Source organism: Chiroxiphia lanceolata, chromosome 5, assembly GCF_009829145.1.
Source record: "Chiroxiphia lanceolata isolate bChiLan1 chromosome 5, bChiLan1.pri, whole genome shotgun sequence".
Classification (NCBI taxonomy): Eukaryota; Metazoa; Chordata; class Aves; order Passeriformes; family Pipridae; genus Chiroxiphia; species Chiroxiphia lanceolata.
In genome coordinates this window covers 12392381-12409148 of record NC_045641.1, presented here as the reverse complement: position 1 = coordinate 12409148, position 16768 = coordinate 12392381, and the positions used below count along the sequence as shown (strand labels likewise).

The 16768-nt window shown below is 37.5% G+C and overlaps 1 protein-coding gene across 1 annotated transcript in view; it reads left to right on the top strand.

Annotated features, from left to right (window-relative positions):
• PTPN12 (protein tyrosine phosphatase non-receptor type 12) overlaps positions 1 to 15859 on the top strand; it is a 67542-nt gene extending 51683 nt beyond the window's left edge. Inside the window, 13 exon segments of the mRNA XM_032688595.1 lie at positions 480 to 565; positions 7855 to 8071; positions 8073 to 8211; positions 8214 to 8807; positions 11683 to 11760; positions 13094 to 13182; positions 14174 to 14204; positions 14987 to 15034; positions 15037 to 15083; positions 15085 to 15103; positions 15672 to 15679; positions 15681 to 15713; positions 15715 to 15859. Of these exon segments, the coding sequence (XP_032544486.1) occupies positions 480 to 565; positions 7855 to 8071; positions 8073 to 8211; positions 8214 to 8807; positions 11683 to 11760; positions 13094 to 13182; positions 14174 to 14204; positions 14987 to 15034; positions 15037 to 15083; positions 15085 to 15103; positions 15672 to 15679; positions 15681 to 15713; positions 15715 to 15735 (1410 nt within the window). The 3' untranslated portion in view covers positions 15736 to 15859.
• Positions 15860 to 16768: the final 909 nt, after the last annotated feature.

The window sequence follows — 16768 nt, the reverse complement described above, 5'->3', positions numbered from 1 at the left end:
CAAAGTGTTTTAGATCAACGCATTAGATCTTACCCACTTGTCACTTTACAGTAGCTGAAATTCTCATTTTCTTACTACAGTGTAGATGAGCCTTATCTCCAATGGAGTGATTGTAAAAGCGAAAATAATTAGACTGGAAAATAAATGCTTTCAGTATGAATAATTGGGAGAGTGCAACAAAGCTTGCTCACTACTAACCTGAAAGATCAGCTTTTGAGAATTTTCTGCAGTGGATTATTCAATTACAAACAGAACAAATCTTTAGTCAGAAAAATCTGAAGTTGGAGACACAAGATATAGAATAATATTTTGCACTTAGTAGAGTTTTGAAAGTGATCTCTATATGATAGACAAAAATAGGTTGTGTTGTTATATATTATTGTCAAGTATTATTATGAATCTTTGAACCTCACAGTTCAAATATTGTGTGTATCAGCTTTACAGCCATGAGTAAAAAAAAACCTTTTTCTTTTAATCAGGATGAAAACAATACAGAGAATGCTGTCAGTTCTTCAGATGCTGAGAAGCAGGATTCTCCTCCACCAAAGCCTCCACGGACCCGCAGGTAGTTAACTATGTTAATAGACTGTTTTAAGCTGAAAGGCTGAAAGATTGACGTGTTTCATTAATATAAAATAGATTAAAGCTACCGATACTAAAAAGATTTAAGAAAATACATTTTTTTCTATTTATAAATAGAAATGTACATAATGCAGATAGAAATCTTGTAATTAACTCTAAATATAACCTTTAATATCTTTGAGAAGTCTGTATTTGAATATCTCAATCTTGCAATGACTATCTCTGAGTAGGTAAGTACTGCTTTTGACTAGAGTATGCCAACAGAATGCTGTTGTTCTTGAGAAGAAAAATTGATCTCACCAATCTTTTCATACAACAGAGGAAAAAGAAAATCCTTTTGAGCTCTTAAAATGCATAGACTTAACTTTAAAAAAGCCAAAAGTAAATCTGAACCAACAGATTCATCAACCTAAAATGGGTACCCAACCTGAGTGTTAAGAGAGCTAAATAAGCAACTCTTCTGAACTAAGTGTCCAAGTTCCCTAGCTAGTTTGTGGAAGGCTTATAGGACCATGGCAGGTGGCCTTGTCTGTGCTACATGGCCTGTAGTTAGATAGACATAAATAAGCACTTGGGTTTCCTAAAGTTGTAGAATGACATAAGAAACCACCAGCCAGTTAATATTCTTACATAATAATTAGTCATAAGGAAAGTTTTATTGCTATAAAATAAAAAAAAGAAAGAGACATGGAAATGAGTTGGGGCTTTTTACAACCAAATGACACAGTTTGTGCTATGTAGGTAATATGTTTTTTACCTTATTTAGATTGATGGTAATGTGATTGTATTCAATTATGTAGACTAAGATGGTGACAGATGAGCTGTGTTCATGATGAGTTCCAAGCTCTTCTTGAAACTTAGTCACTGAAATTAGAATTATGATTTCTGTTCAATAGGGAATTTCCTTATTAATGTTTCTTGAAATAATCTTAGGTGCACATTGCTTTTTATCATTTTATATATTCATGTAATAATAATATATGCATAATTCATGTTTTAGCACACATCTGTCTTATCTGTATTGCATTGTTCTTTACTTGTTGCATTAAGTTAAAATCTTTTAATCTCTCCTTAAAATCCTGGTCTTTTTTGGACCTGTTTCCATAAATTCATACTTTCCCATCTGCCAGCACTGGCACGCAGATTGGTTCCTTAGAGGTGAATAAATGGAAGCTTTTAGCAAAGCTGTTGTCTTTCTAAAATGGAGATTATTTTTGAAAAACAATTAATTACACCCCTCATGGAAGATGCTTCCGAGGAAAGACTTCATTTACTATTAGTCACATCTGCTCAGAATACCCACTAATAGCAAGGTTTTTTTTCTTGATGGGGAGGTAACTTTACAAATCTGCAGCCTGATTCAGTCAGGACATAGAGCCAGGTTTTGTGTATTGTGGATGTTCTGGCATAGGTTGACATCCTTTTCCTGGGGAGGATGGGAGAGAAGAATCCATGAAAGATTCTAATGTAATCCCCGTATGGAGAAGGGAACATTTTTGTTGCCAGCCAAATGCGTGCTCGAGTTGTGTGTGTGCTGTCTCTAAAGAGGTTACAAGCAAGTTGCTAAAGCTACTACTTTTGAAAGAAATAAGGCTTTTAAATTCTTTATATTCTGTGTTGTAGTTGGCTCTAGAGTGTGTAATTAGTAAAGCAACTTGCATTTTTTAAGGGAAGACTTAGCAGTTGCTTTGTTTTCTAAAGCAAAAAGGGCTGCAGTGACTAATAGTGCAGAGTACTGTGGGCCGGCTTGGTTCCAGGTGAACCTGCCCGAGATGATCCTGACTGAGCAGGAGGAAAGTTGGTTTATGTCTCCTGACCTCAGGGTGCTTGTCTGCCGTAGTGCTACCAGACCAAGCCATGTTTGCTTACGCAGTAAAGCTTATGATGCCTGTCAGTTGTTTTCTGACAGCCCAAAGACTCTTTGCTGGATGAGAGGGTGACGTCTCCTCTACAGCCCTTTTCTCTGACCTCTCTCTCAGCAGGGGGTAGAATTTTTCTATGAAGGTGGCTTTCTCACCTGTCTCTTCTCTGATTTGTGACATTATTGTGACATTATCGTGACGTTGTCTCTGTATCTTCTTTAAACTTGTAGATCTCTTCCTCTTAAAGTGTTTGTGCTAAGCAAGGATGAGATGTCACTAAAGACTTTTACCATGTAAGATAGGAAGCTTACTCAGAGAGGGATAATTAATCCTTTTAGTACTTCTGTTGGCCTGGCCGTGTGTTGGGGAAGGAGTGCTACAAAGTATAACTTCTAGGCTGCTTTTATGTCTGTTTCTTCTTGAAAGTTATAAGTATCTTTAGGCTAGTGATAGTAAATCCATATTAAATTGATATTTTATTTACTTAGCTCACCATGAAGCATCTAGCTATATTTGTTTTGCAGAGGTTTTGGAATTGTATTGCCTTGCAATCTATTATCACCTTGTAATACTTCCACGTAATTAATATTTGCTGTACAATATATGAACTTAGTCGTTTAGCCTAATGTCTCTCTCCATTTGATGTCAACATAAAAAAATTCTAATATTATCCCTTGATTATTACAGAGGTAAACAAGAGCAACTCATGAGTGCACACATCAGCACCTTATTCTAGAAATTGCTTGGCTTTGCAGTTGATGATCACTTGTAGTGAAAGTCACCTCGAACTATTAAATTTCTTTGGAGGACTTGAGGGGATGCAAAGTGTTATTTGTTAGACATATTTATCTATTTTCAGATGAAGGCAGGAAGAGTATTTTAATATCTTTAAATATTAGTCCTTGAAATATTTGTGTATTTAGTAGTTAATTCTGAAGTATTTAGAAGAAGAGGTGGTTTTTTAATCAGCTTGGTTACAAAAAGTTCTTTATTTTCAAAGTTTGTTTTCAAGTTCAAATGCAGTTCGAAATAAAAGCAGAAACTCAGACATAAACTCACAGAAAGCAAAGATGAGGTAACAGCTTTTTTGTATGCAGTGTAATGAAGAGCTAGGTGCTACCATCTGAAGGAGAAAAGGTGAAATATGTAGCAGTTTAACTTCTCATCAGATTAGTTTGGACTTTAGTCTAATGACAGTAAACACATTTCCAGGGTTAAGTGTTATTCTGTTTCATATCAAGCCCTGCAAACTGTCTCTGCACCTTCTGCAAAGCTAAGATTAGTTGGTGTTCCATCTTAGTTAACTGTCTGTAATTTGTGTGCCACAATTAAAAAACCAAAAAGCCTTGGTAAGTAAATTTTACTAGATAAATTCACCAGTTGGTTATCTTTATTCATTTGTTATACTTTTATATAATTTTTTTAACATACAAATTATTTGTAGTACAGTTTGCTACAACTTCGCTCACTGAACTGCAGCTTTTCTTTCACCTGGATGGCAGTGATTTAATGCTAAAGTAGAATAATGTGGTTGTCTAGCTTCAACCTGCTTATGTTTAGTTTAATTTTCCTATTTTAATTATGAGGGAGGGTGTAGAGCTTGGTATCTATTTTTGGTTGATCATAGCAGCTGCATTCCATGACCTTGGCATCACTCTCTTTTATTTGAGACACCCCATGGTATATTGCATAGAATAACTGTGGATTACTTAAGGCTTTTTTCCTTCTGAACACTGGCCAAGTTTCATCTGAATCCGTGGTGCCCAGTTTTAATAATATAGCTCTTTTCCTAATGGAATTTTAAAACATTCTAAAAATTTATAATGCATTGCAGAAAAAGCAAAATAATGTTGCCATCATTTCATTTTAGGTTTGCCTTTTTTTCATGTATATGTTTTTGGTGGAAAGCTGTGGGAGGGCTTTTTTTTTTTTTTTAACAAATTGCAGTACTTTGACAAACTGTTATTATAACCAAAAAAATTTTAAAAAGTCATTATCACCTAAAGCATGGTTTACCCGACACCTCAGAAGCCTTTGGCACCAGGGCTCAGGCTGAGTGGCAATAAAAGGGTACAAAAAACTGCCTTGATCACCTCAGGAAATTCCATATCCAGTCATGTATGAGGAAGTGCCAAGGTAGTTGCATTCCAAGATAATTAGTAGCAGTGAAGAGACACTTGAAGGCTGTGTCATGACAAAGCTTTCTATCTCTTTAGTGCACAGTGGGATTTTACAAATGTACGTGTGAAATGCTTGCTTTTGCAATATATAAAAGCAATACAGGGTTTATTTAAAGGTCTAATACAGGAGAGCTTAATTTTCTTTCTTGACTGACCTGGCTTTCTTTGGTTCGCTGGCTCTTTCCTATCTCAATATCCTCTTTCATGAGCTTTCTATTAGTTTCATGGTATTTTAAGTCAAGCTGGTTTTACTGTCTCCTGTTGTTTGTAACAGTATTAGTAGTTCATCTTCAGATAATTTTCTGCCTCTGGGGGGAGAAGTGTCTGTGGAGCACAGCTGTTGAAGGACATGCCCAAAGAATGCATTATGCAGCAGCCCAAAATGCCCAAGATTGTCTGACAAGAGTTTTAGAAAAAGCTACTGCCAAACAGAGACTTTCTGAATGTGTACATATCCTAATACTTCTACTGTGTGGAAACACAAAAGCATTATTTGCAATGCAGAACATGTGAAATAATAATATTAAAATGTCAGTAAAATGGAAAAATTTTTACCTATTGGCATCTATTTCCTTATTTGAAGAGAAAAACTACATTAGGATGCTATTTGGGCATCTTGATTTCTGAGGACGGATATCCTTCAATATTAATACGGGAAAGAATGATTTTGGCAAATAATTTCTCATTTGATTGCTGTAAGCTCCTATTTAAGAGTGAAGGAATGACATCTAACTTTAAATATAATGGGGAACATTGTAGTAGTTCTGTTGAACTGTGTACAGGGAAGCTGTTTAATCAACTTTTAGGTTGCTGATTTATGCAGCATTTCCCATGTCATCAACTCTATGGATACATGTGAGGGAACAGTTTGTATGCATGTGGGGCTCTGTTTACTAGTGAATCAAAGGGAGTAGAGTGATTTCATTGAACAGTAATTGGTGAAGAACTTAATGAATTTTGACTGGTATTGTGGGCCTGTAGCCTTGTCATATCTACTTCAATGCTAATTTGCTCCTTTAGCTAATTGTAATGTTATGTCTGTACCAGATAAGAAAGTAGTTTTGCTGATTGCATGTATAACTCTGGGTCAGGAAAATGAGGTCAATAAGGGAAAACCATTATTTTCAGTAGGAGGATTTAGTAGAGATTACTGATGAGCATCACTGCTGCTAAAGGGGGCATGTAAACATTTGTGCAAGTGTACTCTCTCTCTCTCCCTCTCCATGTCCCCCTCCCCCATTCAGAACTGAGGAGAGAAATCCAAGAGGAGGGAATTCTCCTGTCCTTAGAGTTTACTAAATTGGAGCACAACTTGCATCCCCTCCTTCTCTGTCTTTTCTTTACCAATTCAAGCTAACAACTTAGTCTCAAGCTTATTCATTTTTCAACAACATCTAGAGGCAAAAGTTCCCAGTTACTTCTGTTAAATTGCTTTGATGTGCTTTGTATTCCTCCTGTTTTAATGTAAAGAAAAATAGTGATATACAAGCACAGGGAGGAGAGAAAGAGAAGAAATTTGAGGCCCAACTCTTTGTGGCAGGAATCAAGCAGACAATGAAAGAGGTCACTCGGGAGAACTGCAAAGGGATTTGGGGTTTTTCAGATACAAAGGTACAGTAACTTTTAGAAGATAATTTGGAAGCTGTGAAGCTTGCAGTACTTCTAGGGGTTGGGATTTTCATAAACTGAGAATCCAAACAGTATGGAATCCTTTGTAAGGATTTTAGTTAGTCAACCCATACTGCTGTAGCTTGGTGCTAGTGAAGTCACAGGGATGAAACATGTGCTGTAGCCTGTCCCAGGTCAGATATGCTTTTAGTTCTGTACAAGACTCAAATGTGAGGCAGTCCCCTGGGGTTATTTTGTTTTGTTTTTCTGAAGGTCATGATGGTCTCAAGAATTTGCACTTGGTGAATCCATTTTAGACCTGGTTTGGAAGTAGGGGAGCAGATCAGTTTGTATCACTTTGTGATGTGACATGCAGACAAATAATGAGAGCCTGTCTGATGCCTTTCTCTTGTAGACAGGCAGAAATTCTTGTGCCTTTGTGTGGTCCTTCACATGCTGGAGTGCCCAAAGCTAGATGGGATACTCCAAGTAGGGTCTCATGAGAGCAGACTAGAGGGGTAGAATCACCTCCCTCAACCTGCTGCCCACGCTTCTGGGGATGCAACCCAGGATACAATCGGCTCTCTGGGCACATTTCCAGCTCATGTCCAGCCTCTCACCCACCAGCACCCCCAAGTCCTTCTCCACAGGACTGCTCTCAATCCCTTCAGCACCCCAGCCTGTGTTGATACCAGGGGTTTGCTCTGGCCCAGGTGCAGCATCTTGCACTTGGCCTTGTTGAACCTTGTGAGGTTCCCATGGCCCCACTTCTTGAGTGTGTCCAGGTCCTTCTGATTTTAAAAGCTCTGAATGAAAATTATAAAAATGCCTAATTTCCTGTTTGTAGACGAAACTTTTGTCAGTTATGCTAAATGCTTATAGTCAATTACCCTGCATCTAATCTGAAAGTAGAATGACCATATGCTTGAAGAGCTTCTCCTTTTAGTAGCTTGAGATGAACTGCAATTGTGAGTGCTGTGGTCTCACTGATATGCACTGTATATATTTAGATCATATATATTCTACTGTGAGTGGTCTTAATACTGTATGCACCTCACGTCAGCTAACCTTGGTCTGCATCATTAGCCTTACAACTATTCACAGACTATTAAATACAGCAGTATAAAAATAAAATCCTCCTGGGTATCTGTGGAAAAATAAAAATGAAGGAAGATTCAGTATCAAGTGGGCTGTAAGGTTTTGGGGTTTTTTTGAAAGACATTTTTCTTGGCTTTATTGAAGTTTAAATTCCATGTGTCAAGTTTCTCTGAGCTACTTCAGAAGGAAAAAAGTAGTGAAATGCTGCCACAAGAGGGCCTGTCTTACAGCATCTTTGAAAAAATGCTTCTGGGAAAGGATGTGAGCAATCTTTGAACTATCAGTGAGGATTAGCTGTGGCCTAAATGCGTGTCTTCGTGATGTTCTGAAAGATGTTTGAGTGTGTTGACTTAGTTCTTGCCTACCCCATTAGTCATATTCTATAACCGTTGTCTGTCTGCACTGGAAGCTCTGGGTGGAGTTTGATATTGGTATGAAAACATTACTGCTACAGAGGAGATAGCTACCTAAAATCTTGTGAAAATACAGAAAACTTAGACAATTGTGTTTTGTTTGTTCTGCAGTTGCCTTGTAGAAGGAGATGCTAAAGAAGAAATCTTGCAGCCTCCAGAGCCTCTGCCAGTACCACCGATCTTAACACCATCTCCCCCATCAGCTTATCCAACAGTCACTACCGTGTGGCAGGACAATGATAGATACCATCCAAAGCCAGTTTTGCACATGGTTTCATCAGAGCATTCAACAGACCTCAACGAGAATTATAATAAGTCAACAGAAACATTCAGGGAAGAACGAACCCAGTGAACGTGCAGAGAAAAGGCTGGAGCGCAACTTAAGTTTTGAGATCAAGAAGGTACCTCTTCAGGAGGGACCACGAAGCTTTGATGGGAACTCCCTGTTGAACAGGGGACATGCAATTAAATTAAGCCTGTGTCATCCTCTGTAATTGATAAGAGCTTTAAGCCACAGGAACAGATTTCAGGGGATTCATTTGTAGATGCTTCTCAAAACTCGCGTGTGGAATACAATGTCCCACAGTCTAATACAGCCTTAATACCTTCACCAGAAAGTCAACAGGTGTCTGATACTCCACCAAGACCAGACCGTCTGCCTCTGACAGAAAAGGGACACGCCACGTGGTCACTACATGGACCTGAAAGTGCATTGTGTACGTCAGCGTCTGGAGACACATCTTCAGACACCTTGTGTCATGGTGTTAAAACTCTCTCTCTAACATCAAACACCACAGTTGAACATCCTTCCAGTGATAATGTTGATCATACCCCTATTTCTGTCCGAGCACCCCTCTGTTTTACTAATCCTCTCCATTCAGATGATTCTGACACGGAGGTGAACTTTGATGGAGCCGTGAGCAAAAGCGCATCTAATGTGTCAACCGCAAGTGCCACAGTCTCTGCTGCCACTAGTACTGAAAACATTTCTGCCAGGAAAGTATTGCCAATGTCTATTGCTAGGCAAGACTTAACAGCTGTAACGTTTTCTGAAGATGGCAAAGGTAGGTTTCATTGAGGTTCAGAATTGCTACACTTTAACCTACCTGTGTCTGTAGAGATGGGACAAAATAAATTGCTTTTCAGTGCAATTTTCTAAAGGTGAATTGAATCAGTGCAGTGTGGCAGCTTCAGAGAGGGCACAACACTTTTCCTGCCAGCTTTCAGTTTGCATGTGAACTGTTTTGTTATAAAGTACTACAGACCTTGATTAGCTGCTTCAAAGCTTTATTGTGAGTGTTTATTTGATGCTTTATTTATGATGTGTTCTTATTTGTAGGTTCTGTGTTATTGGTTGGCACATTTTTTTCTCAACTCCTAGTTTCATGAAAGTGTCTATAATAATGGAGGTTGACTAGTCAAAGTATTTTCAACAGACTTGTCCAAATACAGACAAATTCATGCTTACTGGTTGATGTGCTGTTCCTAAAAATGTAGATGTAACCTCATTCACCATACTGCTCTTTGAACTTGCTCATGATTTGGATCTTGCATTTTAATAGCATTGTAAATATTTAACTGTGCTTTCCTCTTTTTCTGTACATGGCTGGGGTAGACAAGCTAATATTGCTGTTCATCTGAAAATCCAAGTTATGCTTTCTTAGTTTTTTGAAAATTATTTAGTGGCTTTAATCTTTTACTGCTTTTTTAAAATTTTTTTTGTGAAAGGGAAGTTTGCAAGCTACAACATTGTTTGTCAAAGGCAAAAGGGTCCCAAAACATGCAGATGCAGATTTCAGTCAGGCTGGCACACTTAGATCAGATGGAGGACAGAGCTGGGAAGAACAGATTAGGCCTCGATAACTGCTTGTGCAAAGGCTGTGGAGCTGAAAGGAGAACGTGAGCTTCTGGATTCAGCTCAGACTCTTGTGCTTGGAACTGCTTACAGTGATGGCCTCGCCTCAGGAGTCTGTGCAGACTTCATGACTTGGAGGTGAAATGGGGCTCACTGTATGATGTGAGGTGCAGAACCAGCTGAATTAAAAATACTGGCTTTGTGAACTAAGCTTTCACCAAAAGTCATGTATCAGCAATGTGAACTGTTTTGCAACCTTAAAAAACAATCTATTCTATAGATTTTTGTTACATTATGTATACAGACAGAACAATACTTGCACATACATGTATGTTTTTTAAATTGTGACACTTTAAAAATGCTCTGCAGAGCTTACAAAGCCCTTTGTTATTGTTATTTCAACTTTATAAGTACTCTTGCTTGGATTTGTTTTTTGGATTTACAGGCTATAGTATTTTTCCAATACTCCTTTTAGCCAGGATTTTTTTTGTCTTTCCCAGGGCAATAATTGTTTATCACTGTTTGGAAATCATTACCTCTCCATGCATCTCATGTAGATGCTATAAGAACGTGCAAATAAAATAGTGATATACCATAAATGATAAAGAATGGGAGGAATGTCACTCTAGAGTTTGTTTCATGTAACTGTGTATCAGAAATGTCCTGAAATAACAGTACAGCCCTTGTGCTGCTGATATGTTGATGATTTCACAGGAATGGATTAAAATTTTGACATTAATTTTATATCATTTATCTCCTTTTATTTAGGGTGTATCTGATCCCTTTTTGTATGATAGTGAACACTTCCCATTTTATATTCTGGTTGCAGGTCTTGTAATCTCTCTGGAACTCAAGAATATAGGGTTATATGGCTTTGCACCAGTGATTCTAAGCCCTGTTTTACAGTGACTTTCTCAATTTCATACTTGCATAGGAGTCTTCTGTTTGAAGCTGGGACTATGGGTGCAGTCATCTGGGAAACTTGCCTGTGAACTTACCAGCAGCCTAATTGCTTAACCATAAACTGCTGGTGTGCATGATCTTACCACATGGTTAAATCCTCTTTTTAATTCAAATGAAGTGAAAAGTAGTTGTACCCTGAGCTAAGAAGAAAAAACCCAAACAGAACAATAGAACAGCAACAACTCCAGAGCAGCAACAACACCCTAAACAAAACCCTAAAAACTCTCAGTTAGTGCATATCCGTGATGGCTTTATTTTCTGGTTTTATAGAGGCCATTTCCATTAATGAAGGGTTTTCTTAGGCTGTATAGTAAACTTGAGATGGAGCAGGTCTCAGAAGTCACTTGGAACACAGTGGCTTGTACAACCTGATGGAATTCTGTCCCTGCAGCAGCAGGGCATGCTGGCAGGTCAAGCTTCATGGCTTCATTAGCTGAAATGTGTCTTCATATTTTTGAATCCTGTGCAGAGTACAGTTGTCAGATGAGATTTCTTATGGCAGCAGCTACTTTAAATTGTTTTAAACCTTTAATTACTGCTTCAGATTTTCTAGCAGGTCAGAGTGGGGCTTTTGGTGCCAGAAGAGCTTGTGTTAGTACACTCCTGAGAGGTGAGAGGGAACAGACTGGGGACAGGATGTGGTACTGACACCAGCAGTAGCCATCTCCTCTGGCTCCTATTTACCCTTCTGGTTGATTAACCTTGCACTAGACTGTTTAACTGGGTTATATCAGTGGTGTGAAAGCTGGTGGGCCCTGAGATGGACTTGCGAAGCAAAACTGGGACTTGAAATAATGAAGGAAAAGTATTCATCAGAGTTGTTGAGGTCTTTTTCCTCTAAATTATTTAGTCTGGAAATGTGTTTTTCTTTTCTTTGTTGCATAACACACAAACTGATCCTACCCTCTTAATGTGAACTTAGTGTTGTTACCATGAAATTGCTCCAGGGCATTAGTTTGGTAACCAAAATGTTTTATAATATTTAGAGCAACTGTTCTTTTGCTATAAATTTTTCTACCAAGTTTAGGATTATCTCATGTATCAAAAGATCAACTTCTAGAAGTTTGGGAGGAAAATCTAAGTGTGTTTTTTAACTTATTTAAATGTCATATTTGATTTAGATGCTGATGCTAGTGAAGAATCCTCTCCCCCGCTCCCAGAAAGAACACCAGAATCATTTGTATTAGCAAGTGAACAGAGTGAGTTTTTGATGTTTGTGATAACTGGAGATAAAATGTGAAAAGCATTCAACATTGTATTTGAATACAATACAAATACTCTCTGCTTTTGGTTAATCTGTTGGAGCCAATTATAAAATGGAATGAAATCTAGCATGTATAGTAGCTTATTTTGAGGTTTAATTTTCACAAGCTCTTGAACACAGTGAAATTATTTTTCATCTTCTGACTAAACATGCTGTTATATGATATCTAAGTAATTGGAGACTTCGATATTAATGGACCTCGTTTTCATTCTGAAGGGTATGGAAATGAGATACACTGGGGAAATGCAGTACAGTTAGGGAATTTCCCAGCTATTTTGGTTTCCTACTGCTCCCAGGTAGGGAATGGGAATGCACGTGAACAGTGCTTATCTGATTCCCTTTTCTTGGGGAAAGGAAAGATGATGATGCATCATACTGCACTGCAGGTAGTGAACAAGCCCAGTTTGTTCCAAGTTAAATGCAGTTCACTCTTTGCCTGTATCAAAAGGGTAACTGAAAGAAAAAGCTGACACAAATGATGTGCTTCTATTGTCATAGTTCATTCTTCAAGCTAATAATGGCAGAACACAAGACAGATTAATTGAAATTAAGTGATAAGTTAGGCTGATTCTTGGTATCTTCCAGAAAGCCCAATATGATGCAGTTATTTACTGAGGCTTTTGCTCAGTGTCACTTTGTGAAACTCAAAAATTTTTGGCCCAAGTAGTTAATCTAGATACTTTCAGCATAAAAACATTGAAGTTTTGTAAATGTGTCCCTTGAACATCATAAGCATAGGTAGTTCAGAGTCAAAGTCATCCTCTGAATATTATGGACTTGCTCCATTTCTGTGACAACCCAAGAAACAAGCTATTTCCTTTAAAAAAAAAATAAATCTTTCTGGGACTGGAATAGCTAAAAACACTTCTATTTTGTTTGTGTTTTTGCATGATGTCTGTAAAGGACAGGTATGGCTGTCCTGACTTGCATGTTAACTTAGGAGATCTGAAAAACACATGCTGTTACGGCACAGCTGACGTAACAAAATTTCTGAAACATCCTTGAGAAGAAGCCAATTCCCCTGTTGGTTAGGAAACCCTCAAAGGAAGGCAGGGAACATCCACGCTGCAAAGCACTGCAGTTGTGTATTTTGAATTACATTGTGGCATTTTGCCTTATCTTGAACGCTTTCACATAAAGAGATTTTCATGTTTTTACAAGCATTTAATCTAAAAAAAGTTGCTTTAGAGCACATTTCTAATGCTGTGTACTAATGCCTGATCATGGGCAGAGCTCAAGTATGTTGAGTTTGATTTAATTTTTCCTAGGCACACCCTTGCTGAAGCCAGTTGTGATTGCGCAGTCGGAGTGGAGCATATTGCGTGATCAGCATCTCCCTGAGCAAGCAGCCTCCACAGTAAGTGTAGGAGACAAGTCTATACTAATCAGTCATTTCTAGTTCGGTGGGGAGACACAACAAAAGGCAAAATACACACTTGTGAGAAGGTGCAGCTCTTGGTCGTATACAACTGGCCAGTTTTTCCTCCACCCGAGCTGCTGAACTGATGTGTTAGGAGTGTGTTTCTTTCCAAGGAAATTATCTGGTTTTCTAAGTTCAGCAATACTTTTAAGAGAAGTCATCCTTAATATACCTTAAATTATGGCCTTCAGAGTGTAAATGTGCTGCTTTTATAGAGCTTTCTGTCTGCCCTTAATCAATCTTAGGTCAATTCAAACTGAAAGAGATCTGCAGTCTCTTGTCTAACCTGCTGCATGAAGGAGGGCCTAAGCCCAGGCTGACCAGGGCTTTATCCAGTTAGGTCTTAAAAACCTCCAGAGACAGACGCTTGATATCACCCGTTTCACTGCCTGATAAAGGTTTTCCCTAATGTCCATATCTATTTTAAACAAACCATTTTTTACCCATCAGATTTCACTTTTCAGTCATCTAGCTTGAAGTCATCCAGCATGAAGAGCTGGCAAAACTTCAAAGCATGTAAATCTTTTTACATTTGTGCCTTTTTTTAATGCAACCCCAATACCTCACTTCATGTGCCTTTTTTTAATGCAACCCCAATACCTCACTTCAAAACAACAAAAACATAGATGTGAGTTTTCAGGGGCTATAAACATAGTATGAGAACTAACCTACCTAATTTTGCAAATGATTTGCAGTGTCATATTTTCAAATTTTTATTAAATGCTAAGTAAGGTTCTAATAGTAAATTTTCTTATTAACTACTGTAGCATTTTTGTCAGCGTTGAAGCAAGCCAAAAATGTGAAGGAAAATAGGTATTTCCACAAATGTTGTACGTTTTTGGAGATGTTTTCATAATCTTAATTTTTTATTTTCTTTAGTGTTTTGCAAGTGGTTTATATAATTATTTTATATATCTCTCATTAACAGAGTTTGAAAACAACTTCACCTCTACTACCTGGTAAGTAGTGGAAAAGCTTTTCTAATTTTTTTTTTCCAAAATAATGTTTTTCCTACTGAACAAAAATTTGCTTTTACTCTGAATATATCTAAGTAGATTGTCAAAACATTGGCTTTTCTGAAAAGGCCTTCTATTTTTAAACTGTAATTTATATGTATGTTGCGTATTTATCCAGGTCTTTAGTTTTGTTCTTCTGAAAAGGCTTCGATAGGAAGTGTGGTCTACCAGCTGACGTTTAACTTTGCAGCAACCTGCTTCAGCTGTACCTGACTGTCTGCATGTTTCTTCTGCATCTGCTTGAATGGGCTTGTACTGTCCACTTGGAGCTGCCTGTTAAATACCTGGCAGTTTATTTTAAAATAAATTAGTTTAGGAATATTACAGATTTGCTACTAGAGTGGTTATACAAGTAATGCAACACATACTTACTATCATGTCTAAGCACCTTTAGCTTAGAAAGAACATGAACAGATGCATTTATGTTGATGCATTAAATGGCATCTTGTGGGTTTTTGCTATAAATAGATGCTATGTGGGATTTCAAATATCCATGCAAACTGTAAGACAAACAGTAATCCAGATTTGGCGAGCAGGAATGTGTCACTGTCATTGAACATTTGCTTCATAAACAGTTTTGAAGTATCATTTTTAAGAAATGAGAAATTGGCTTTTAAAGCTTTATTTTTGTAAATAATATTTGATGCCGGTTGTTTTCTGGACTGCAATTACAAGTGGCATTGCCACAGTGGTGACTAAATGATTGTGGTCTGTGTGTTTTCCAGATCATCCTGAAAGAAGCAACAAAACACCAACTGACATTTTACCTCAGATTTCTTTTCTGGTTCCACTGATACAAGAGGTCAAATTTCAGAATTTCCTGGCAGAAGTAACAGATATTGGTAATTACAATTCATTCAAAACATAATCACTAGATGAATTAAACAGAGGATTAATGCTACTACCGTCTCCCCTCCAGCTCACGTGAGATGCAGACAATAAGCCTGCCTTGTCTCTTCAGCATTGCTGAAGGAATTTTCCCCAGAATCAACGACTGAGTAATTCCTCACTTCATTTTTTTCAGAGTGTGTAAAATATAGAATATGTCAAATGGGATATAATGTCTCTAGGCACTGAAAACTTCTGGAAATAATACCTGATAACTGCTTTGGTATGCATAGAAGGAGAAAAGAAAGATAACAAGGGCTATAATACTGTATTTACTGATAAATACTTTCCAGTGAGGTTTAAATAGTGAACTATAATGATATACAAATTCCTCGTATTTCTATTTTCCTGTGGCCATAGTGCCTTTAGACTCCTCATACTACAAAGTGTTTTCTAGCCCTGAGAATAAACCTGTTCTGTAAGAGCTGGAAGCAAGTCGTAGTGATCCTTCTGACTGCTGGCAGCGTTTGTGAGCCTGTGTTGTCTGAGTGGACAGAATATTAAATACGTTTCTTTCCTTAGGTTTTGGTAAACCGCTGTGCAAAGCCCAGAGGACCAAGAGAAGCCACCCTCAGAATGGACATGATCCAAGAACCAATGGACATACTATCATTAAGTTCTACTGGAAAACTCAAGTGCCACTGAGAACTAGAAAAATAGTATTCCACTTTTCTGGGGGGCAACTAACACAGAGCAGTGTAGATCTAACTATCCATGGTACACTCTTCGCAGTACATCCCACGCAAAACCTGACACATGGTTCACAACAGTGGATTCCAGTATTACAACTTAACTTTTTGCTGGGGCCATCTACCTGCCTTACTACACTTAGGAGAAAGTATTAATACGATTTATTTTGTAACTTCAAGTATTATTGCCTTAATGTCTTTTAACCCTGTTACACGCTGCTTGTAGACATATGTTAATATAGTAATACTTTTGACAGATTGTGTTTATGGACTACTTTTTGCTAACGTTTGAGTACCATGTATGCATTATTTTGTATATGTACAGGGCAAGTAAGTATATAATTTGATAAAGTTGCAATCATAAAATATTAACAGAAGATGTAAGAAATCTCTGCATGATCTAAATTTTTGTGTACCTTATTTGTAAATTATTTGCCCTGAAGTTTTAGAAAATAGTTTCTGGGTTTTTTTACAAAAATTGCTGGACACACACAGCCAGAAATTGCAGGTTAGCAGAGATAAAGATTGTATACATTTTGTAAATTGTAAGCAAAAGGTTATTTTTATATTATATACTGTTTAATTGTCAGACCTAATTTGTTCTGGTTTTCATCTAGTCATGGAGATTCAGTAAGTGCCTTGGAACAGTATTGAATTCTCTTAGCCTGTATATGTTACTTCAGTGTTTTGAGTTCATCTGGAACTAGATTATCAAAAATATTTGTACGTTTCTTAGTATATTTGACCTGAGAGTAAAAGAGAAACCATTTGCATAATCAACACTCCTTAGTTTTCATTTTAGTGTTTCATCAGTTGCAATCTGTAGAAAATTCATCTCTGTCACCTTTCTGTATAGTAGGATTTTACAGGTTTAATATGGCGTGTTTCTAATTTGGGAAAACCAGAACATACTGGTAAAAGGACTGTTTC